Source organism: Vitis vinifera, chromosome 6 (genome assembly GCF_030704535.1).
Source record: "Vitis vinifera cultivar Pinot Noir 40024 chromosome 6, ASM3070453v1".
In the NCBI taxonomy this organism is placed as follows: domain Eukaryota; kingdom Viridiplantae; phylum Streptophyta; class Magnoliopsida; order Vitales; family Vitaceae; genus Vitis; species Vitis vinifera.
This window is the reverse complement of record NC_081810.1, coordinates 500,357-510,261: the sequence shown is the minus strand read 5'-3', so window position 1 is coordinate 510,261 and position 9,905 is coordinate 500,357. Positions and strand designations below refer to the sequence as shown.

At 33.2% G+C, this 9,905-nt stretch overlaps 1 protein-coding gene across 1 annotated transcript; it reads right to left on the bottom strand.

The window, feature by feature from the left end:
* Positions 1–220: 220 nt before the first annotated feature.
* On the bottom strand, positions 221–7,901 carry LOC132253906 (uncharacterized). Its single transcript, XM_059737266.1, has 2 exons — positions 733–7,901; positions 221–565 (listed from the first exon to the last, which is right to left on the bottom strand). The coding sequence occupies exon 1, from the start codon at positions 7,899–7,901 to the stop codon at positions 5,430–5,432; it is 2,472 nt and encodes an 823-aa protein (XP_059593249.1). The 3' UTR covers positions 221–565; positions 733–5,429.
* Positions 7,902–9,905: the final 2,004 nt, after the last annotated feature.

The window sequence follows — 9,905 nt, the reverse complement described above, 5'->3', positions numbered from 1 at the left end:
CTTTGAGTTATGATGTCATATTAAATGCATCACCTTTGAGTAATGGTGTCACATCATTGTAAATTATTGTGGAAGATATGATTGCTTTTAGTTATAGATTTTTGTAATGCTTATGAATTAATAAGTAAGATTAACCTGTTTATATTCTGTCCATAAATATAACAATCATATTATATTTAACTCATTTTTCTGTAATGTTTCTGGAATAACTCATAATACATTGATCATCTAATAATATTTGTATATCAAATGTTCACAAAAAGATAGTACATCCACCAAATCAAACCCATCAAAACTAAAAAAAGAAGAGTGAATACATACCAAAACATGATTTACAAATGTTAAAGATCCCAAGATTCATGTATACCTCCATTTCATAAGCATAAAACCGGCTAACTATAAAATGACATAAAAGTCCCATCTAAAAATCTAAATTTCTCAGTACTAATTAAAGTAACATTTATGTCCTACAACGTATGACATAAGAGTTGCATTTAAAAACCCAAAATCTTGTTGCCTTCTTCTTTCTTTTTATTCTCCATTCCACCATCCCAAAAGTGTATACCTGCATTACATAGTTTAATGAGTTTTATAGATTTGTATTGAAGAAAATAAACATGGATCGATGTTATCATAAATGAACAAATCTAAGAACTATTTTTTTTTTTTCAAATAGAAACATTATTCAAAGAGTACCTATGGAAAAATTCATGTAGTAGCTAAAGGACTCACCATGCATGGTGATCATGATGCATCAACATGATTCATGATTAGTTGTAGCACAAAAGTAGCCCATTCTCCTCTAATTTCATCGAACTCTACTTGAGAATATGTTTTTTTACCACCAAACTGAAATCAAATAAGAAAATAACATTAAAATGCATAACATTTGGAAGCCTAAAACTATGTACAATTCATTAAATTTGTAATACCTTTGAAGCAATAATTGTAGGATAAAAAATTATCTCTTTTATGAATCTCATAACAAAGTAGCCACATTCGAACCCTCCTTCTTGCCTTGGACACTAATCGATCAATTATAAAATAACATTAGTACTCATATATATAAATGGTGCAAATGCATAAGCTAATGTGTAAAGAAAATTTTTTGGATGTCACCTGCACTAGTTGCCAAGATGGCTCCCTCTTAGATGTTTTCTTTGCAGATATTCGAAGAGCCCTATGTAAATAAGTTCAATGGGTACATTTTTAAAATAGGTAAATGTTATATGTTTTAACATATATATAGATAATAAAAAAAATGTGTTTGAGATGAATGTATTTTAAAAAAATAATAATAATATAGGAAGAACTTACATGTTTACGATATCCTTTAAGTCCTCACATGGTTTGTGATGCATAGGGTCAAGATAGTGGACTATCATTTTCCTTGGCTCAATCACTACCAAGACCCAATGAAAGCTAAAACATTAAAAACAAAAGTAGCATATAATTAGAAATATAAATCAATCATAAAACCTCAAATTAAAGTATAATATTTGTCACTTACTCGGGGTTGTAGGGTATGAAAACATATTTAGCATCTTGGCACTCCATTAAGCGTTTTGACAACAATTGTGCTCTTTTCTCTGTTTGAGGAGTACTAAGGCCTGCTCGTGATATTGTAAAAGGATTAACAAATATAAATTGTGATTCCTTTTTGGCAATATGTACTTGATCATGCATGTGCCTATTATTGTATCAAAACACCAAAAGAAAATTATCATTAGTCATATCCAATCTTGTTCAACATGGGCAACTCATTAAAAAAATAAAAACAAATGAAAATAAAAGGTGCACACCATAAATAGAAGGAGATGCAGTTTGATGACACCTCCAAAGATGAAATAATGTATTCACAATCCTCTCTAGATATATATGTTTGAAATTCGACACCGAATAGTGAAATGGGGAGCTGTATTGGGTATGTCTTGTCATTACCAAGGCAACCATCCACAAATTTCTGAAAATTTTTAATGACCGAATGATTTTGAGGCTTAGATTTTCGAATAATTGGTGTCTTCACTATCTTCTTCTTTCCTTTATCCAACACCTATGAAAAAGGAAGGAATGTTAGATATATATACTCTTAAACAATAAAATACCAAGTTACAATCAAATTTACTATAGGCATAAAATGACATACCTGGGGATGTTCAGTTTCAAGTATGACAAGGCTTGTTGGCCAGTCAAGCTCAAAGCCAATAGCATCCCCAACATTGATAATCTCATATGGATTTGGAAATGGGAGTCTAGCATCTGGCTTGTGTGCAACATTTATTACAACCAACCTATTTGATCCTTTTTCTTCTATTAGTGTACCAGTTGCAACAACATTTCCTTTTCTTTCCACTGCTAATTTGCATTTAATTACCTTCAATACAACAAATAATATCATTTACATAGGCTTTATATCACTTATATTAATCTTGTATTATTAGTAAGTAAATGCATACCTTGTGTTTCAGTGGTGGTTCTGGTGGTTGGGGCTCTTCTATCATTTTAAACATTGGTTTTTCTGCTACAACTGGTTGTAAAACAAGTTGTTGTCTCATGTTATTACTACCCATATCAGAATGGGGTGTGGGGGGAGACATAACTTGTCTTGTTGCAGCATCTTCCATCTCCTTTCGTACCATTTCCCATATTTCTTCTTTGATTTTTTTCATGTCATCAGATGGTTGATGAAAGTATGAGCTAGGCCTAACCAAACGGTCTTGACCTACCACACGTCCTGGATGATCAGGCTTACCCAATGCTTGACCTAATATGTCATTTGGACCAGGTGGAGGTAGTCCAGTCTCCTTAGCATTTTCTAGTAATTCATCCTACAACAAAACATATATTAGTAATAATTTGATGAAGATGATTTACATATCAATCAAAGACAACCAATTCAAGGTAGCTAGAAAATGAATTGTTTTAATACAAAGGATAATAGACAAATTGGTGTATAACATAAATATGTTTTGTTCTAAAAGGCATAAATATGCTAACTTACTATCATGTTAATCACTGGCTCTGTAATCTTATTAAACTTTCCTTTCTTCTCACGTGCTTTCTTCCATAAAACACTTCTATCAACCCTACCAATACTCCCTTCTGCTTGTAGCTATAAAAATTTTAACAATAAAACTCATTAGTTCAATATGATCAAGTTAATAAATGACATTTAAAAATTGGAATAATTTTCCTATAAACAAAATATATACTCCATTTTTTTACAAAAATTTTTACTTACTATATCTTGCTCAAAACGTGCATATCCTTTTCTTCCAAGATAATGATTGTAAATGTGTTTATCTCTTCTCGCTTTCTGAACCTTGCGATATTCCTAAAAAATATAGACACAAAATTAGTACATGGTGAAACTATGTAAATGTAAAAATTGAAGATGTATTAAAAATAATGCTTAACATTAAAGTGTTCAGAAAGTCTATCTTTAACAAACTGTCTCCAATGATCCTCTTGTATGAATGGGTAGATAGGAGGTGGCTTTTTCAGCTTTTCTGGGTCATTCTTGAAAGGTAATATATATTTCTTTGTCAACTTGTACTTAAATGTTCGAAACCTGATGCCCATTAGTAGGAAACAATTCCTCTTGGAATTTTGATTCACATTAAAGCTTGTCTACAAAATAGCAACCCATGTTAGCTCATGTTAATGAATGCATACAATAATTATATATGAAAGCTATAGATAGACTTACCATGATCAAATCCCATAACTTCTCCTTAGTCTCTTTAGGGACTTTCCTCCAACTCTCAACAATTATTGGCACATGGGTTCTAGTTATTGTACCAAGATAACTACTTAGTTCAACTGAATTTTCCCCAATGTGACTACCAAGGCTATTGTATTCAATCTTGAGCTTTATCCCTTTACTTCGATTTTTTGCAATCTCTGGTTTCAATGTACTACCTCTATGCTTTACTTTTGGCATTTCCTCTTCTTCTGGATCCATATTTGTGTGGAAGATATCAAGTAAATGTGCAAACTAGTACTTCACCAACAAACCTGTAAAATGACTCAAAAGCAAGATTAGTATATCCTTGCATATATTTCCTATAATTAAATTGGTCATTCACAAATATAGTTTTTGAAATTTTATTTCAAAGTTTGTCTTGTTTTTTGATTTCTTATCAATAATGAAGAATTTATTTGTGAGGATAATAATAAAATAAATTAGTGCATATATAGTTTCAATTATTATTTATAGTTTTAATGAAAAAGAAATTTAGGAATGAGAGTTTCAAGTTATGTGAGCATAAAATCAAAACATGATAATAAAAAATAATATAAATCTAGTTCCATGGACAACAAAAAAGATAGTTAAATGAAGATTGAAGTGGTACCTTTGAATAACATATGTTTATGATGCATGAAATCAATTTAGGATGATCAATATATATATATTATGAGCAATATATAGAAGCTAAGCTAATGTGCAACTCATGAAAACTAATAAGTGAAATGCCTTATTATATCTCATGTCAAGGGTACAATATATTATTTAATTATTTTCAATCCATATGCCCTCACAGTCTTCTCTCATGTATATTGCATCTGATTCATCCATAACGTCAAATGATTCAACTTCTGGCATTGAACTTATAAAGGGGTGATGTTCCATGCAATTATCGGTGAAGTCATCCAGTCCTTCCATGTTGTTGAAATCTTTTGGAGGAATTGAGAGAACTATTGACCATTTGGGATCAAGTTGGTCTTCAACATAGAAGACTTGCTTGGCTTGTGATGCTAAAATAAATGGATCCGATTTATGACCAATTTTGGAGAAGTCAACTAATGTGAACCCAAGTTCATCCACTTTTATACCATTCTTGTTGTCAACCCAATCACACTTGAAAATTGGAATTTTGAACATGTTGTAATCAAGATCCCATATCTCATTAATGACCCCATAAAAGCAAAGTTCACCAAAAACTGGGTTCTTATCCTTAGAACTGGCAATTTGCATAGTCCCTGCTAAAATGCTAACACCACTATTTTGGGTGACGCATGTCATATCACGTTCCTTAGTATGGTAACGACACCCATTAATGATGTATCCAGGATATTTAACCACCTGGTGAGTAGGGCCATGTGCTAACCACCTAAGCGTGTTGGAAATATCTTGCCCGTTATGGATAGCCTCTTCAACCTGTGTGTAGTCAAAACATAATTGGAAACTTGTGATGTTTTCAACATATTAAAATAATTTCTGAAAACTAAGAGATTACCTTTCCTTTAAGCCAATACGTAAAACAACGCATATGTTCTTCTTGCAACCAAATTTGTCTCTTAGATTGTCGAGGGTATTGAGACTTCAACCAATTCATATGTTCCCTATAACGTTATAGACAAGGAATGCAAACTTAGGATTTCATCATTATGTTATGAAATTATAAAAAAATAAAGGCATATTTTTCTTACTCAATGTATGGTTGGACAATAGTTGTATTCTCTAACACATAATGATGTGCTTGTAACCACGATTTATGATCAATGTTGGTTGAACGACCACCAATTATAGGTCTACCAAATTTGTTGTCATAATTGCTACTTTTTGGAATTCCAATTGCATGAGTCCCTGATAAATATTCAGTACAAAATTCGACAGCTTCCTCTGCTAAATAGCACTCAGCAATGCATCCTTCAGGCCGATTATGATTGCGAACATATCCTTTAAGAACTTTCATATACCTCTCAAATGGGTACATCCACCTAAAGTAAACTGGACCACATAGTCGCACCTCCCTTATCAAATGCACTGTTAGATGAAGCATAATATCAAAAAATGAAGGTGGAAAATACTTTTCAAGTAAGCACAACGTGACCACTAACTCATTATGTACTTCATTCAATTTTGGCACATCAACCACTTTTGTACATAATTTATTGAAGAAGATACACAATCTTGATATAGTATATCTCACATGCTTTGGCAAAACAGAACGTAATGCAACTGGCAACAGTTGTTGCATAAGTGCATGGTAGTCATGAGATTTTAGACCAAACAACTTCAATTCCTCTAAGGAGACAAGATTTCTAAAATTTGAGCAATACCCCTCAGGGACCTTCAAATTAGACAACGTTTGACAAACTAATTTTTTCTCATTTCTAGATAGTGAAAAACATGCAGGGGGAAGGTAGGTCTTTTTCAAGTCAACTCTTGGGAAAAGTTCAGACCTTAAACCCATTTCAACTAGGTCAAGTCGAGCATTAAGTCCATCCTTTGTTTTCCCAGGGATGTTAAACAAAGTACCAATAATACTCTCACAGACATTCTTTTCGATGTGCATAACATCCAAGTTGTGACGGACATGAAGATATTTCCAATATTCTAACTCAAAAAGTATGGATTTTTTTTTCCAACAATTTATGTTCACATCAGATTCAAGAGATTTTATCTTCATTTTTCCCCAAGAAATAGGAATGAGATCAACTTTTTCAAGTATTTCTTCCCCACTCAAAATTTTAGGAGGAATCCTAAAATCTTGTTCACCATTGAATGCCTTCTTTTGTCTCCGATAGGGATGGTTACGTGGAAGAAATTGTCGATGACCCATATATGAGTTTTTCCTGCCATGCTTTAATCTTTTGGAATATGTTCCTTCTCCACATATTGGACATGCATAATATCCTTTCACAGTGCAACCAGCTAAGTTTCCATATGCAGGAAAATCATTGATTGTCCATAAAAGGATGGCCTTTAAAGTAAAAACCTCACGCAAGTGTGCATCATAAGTCTCAACTCCTTTTTCCCACAAAGTTTTAAGGTCATCTACCAATGGACTCAAGTAAACATCTATATTTTTACCAGGTTGTCGTGGTCCTGAGATCAATAATGATAACATCATAAACTTCCTTTTCATGCACAACCAAGGAGGAAGGTTGTATATGACCAGTATAACAGGCCAACAACTATGTCTACTGCTCATAGACTTATGAGGATTTATACCATCTGTTGAGAGTGCTAGTCTAAGGTTTCGCGGTTCAGAAGCAAAATCAGGCCACATGTGGTCAACTAGTTTCCACGCTGAGGAGTCTGATGGGTGGCGTAGTTTACCATCACATTCTTTATCCTTGGCATGCCACATAAGATGTTTAGCAGTTTCTGAAGATTGGAACATCCTTTTGAATCTAGGGATTGGTGGGAAATACCACAAAACCTTTGCAGGAACCCCCTTCTTAATCTTCCCCCCTTCACTGTTTATCTTCCACCTTGACTTTCCACAAGTTGGGCATGCAATAGCATCCTTATACTGGTTTCTATACAAAATACAATCATTAGGACATGCATGAATTTTTTGATATTCCATACCAAGAGCACTGAAAGTCTTTTTGGCTTCATACATGGACAACGGCATCTCATTATTCAATGGCAACATATCTCCAAGCAACTGAAGCAATTCTGAGAATCCTTTGTCAGACCAACCATAACGTGCTTTTAAGTTGTAAAGTTTTACCAATGCTGACAACTTTGTGTATTTCATGCATCCAGGATATAAAGGTTTTTCTGCATCTTCAAGTAACCTTCCAAACACTTGGGGATCATTCATACAATTAACTTGTGCAGCATTAACCATATCTATTGTATCAGCAACATCATTATACTCGCATTTGTCATAACGTTGTTGTGAGACATTTGAAAATCCTCCACTGGGACCCTTTTCTCCATGCCAATACCATACTCGATAACTGATATCTATTCCATTAAAGAACAAATGCTCTCTAATGACTTGAGGAGTTTGACATAACAGATTTCCACAACGTAAGCATGAGCATTTTATAGAGGTATGGTTGGTTGAATGTGCTAATGCGAAATTGATAAAGTTTTCAACTCCTTCATCATACTCAACTGACCTTCTATCTTTTGACATCCAATCTCGATTTTCCATTTCAATTAAAATAATGGAATATATATCCTATACAAGAGAATTGCAAAACTTGTTAATATTAAGAACAAAAAAATTTAAGTACATCTTTTTTCAACATAATATTGGATATATTTAAATAACTAAATGTATAAACTTAAATAGGCAAGAACAAAACTTAATATGCATTAGTACACAACATAGTTGTCAAAAGTTTGTGAGATAATATACATCAGTATTATGCAATAAAACTTTGGAACAAAATAAAACACATAAGTATACAAAACATTTGTGAAAAGTTTGTCAAATAACATATGTTTAATTAAACAAGCTTCAAAAGCATAATATATAGAAAAAAAGTTTAAAATATATAAAGATTTAATTACCTTTACGAGGTAATTTTATCTTCCTTACAATTGATACTATATAAGAGTATGCAATAAATAAACATACACTTACACTTGTAATAACTTCTTTGATACTGACTTGTTTACTCTTTGAACCTGTTATAAGAATAATAGATTATCAATATAAAATGTTACAGATTTAAATTATTCTTTTTTTATATACTAGAAATGACACATATCCATAATCAACTATCAAGTCATATTTTCAATAATACATTGTAACTTTTCAACTAAATATTCATCTCCATTAAATTAAACTAATAATCTAAAAAAAATGCAATATTTCAAGTATGAATATGTGTATTTATATATATTACATGCTTCAAGTCATTCATATGACTTACAAATATATATTACATGTGTATCTATAAGCATATTCTTCTGTCACCCATGCTAATCAATGTATTCCTTAATCCACTATATACATCAGACCCCCAAGAATCATATATATACCTTTTTTTTATTTAAAACAATTCTTGATAAATAGAAGCACTTAAATTATGTAAAAGTAGTTTAAATATGCTCCCCAGTAGTTTAAATATATATTACATGTGTATCTATAAGCATGGGTTTGGAATCCTTTTTCATGATGATAGTGGAGGAAGTGGGAAGAATTTATGGTTGACTGTGTGCTTTGTGAGGGAATCTTGGAATCCGAAGCTTGCTCTTCCTTAAGGCTTTGCTAGGGAACTGATCTGGAGGGTCTAGAGGTGGAGATTTTTCCCCTTTTTTGGGTGGGTGAAGGTTGGGGTGGATTGATGGGAAAGGATATTTCAAAACCAATCAGAAATGGAGAGAATGTATTTTATTGTCTTACTTGTACCACAAACGACAAAAGAGGGGCTCAGAACCAAGTTTGGTTTGATGTTAGGCATGGGAAATGTCATTCAAAGGATCATTTTTAGGTCTTCTTTAGCGTGGCAGTAGCCAGAGAAGTGGGGTTTTTTTGTGGTTCAGATGGAGGGAGAGGTCATTGAAACCTAAGGTTTCTTGCAAGGTTCTGTTGCTAGGAGCTTAAGCTGGTTATAGATTTCGTATCAAGCATTTTAGCAAAAGATTTTGGGATGGATAAGGAGGACAAGTAGGTCTGGAAGACTTTAAAAAAGGCGTCCTCATCATTGGTTCTGGAAGTGCCACTCACAATCTGAGGGCCCTAGCTCAATCCCAATAGTGAATCGGTTGTGCCTTGGGCATATGATCAGTTTGATACCTGGTTGAAAGAAGCTCTCCTTGATGGAAGGTAATCATTCAATTACTATATATATACGCTATTCTTTGCCATAAAATCAAGCAACATAAAATAGAGTTGCTCCTATGCATTGAAGCAGCGGCAGTCATTTGTTTTGTTTCATTTTCTGACATTTATATTTACATGTTCGTGTTTAAGATATGAAGACATAAATCACTATGAAGAGAAGGCACCGCATGCCAGAGAGGCCCACCCATGGCTGGAACACTTCTATCCATTGCATGTAGCCATGGGTTCCAAACTCATCCACCATAGCTGGAGCCTCGGTACTCTCTCTTATGCCTCTTACCAGTTCACAACAACAGCCACCTGAAATTTCCATCATCAAATCTTGTTGTTCTTCGGTCCTTCCTTTGTGAATAAGTACCGACT

What these genes read in the sequence shown, in the direction of transcription:
- LOC132253906 (XM_059737266.1), bottom strand. Translation starts at nt 7,901, where the DNA reads ATGGAAAATCGAGATTGGATGTCAAAAGATAGAAGGTCAGTTGAGTAT.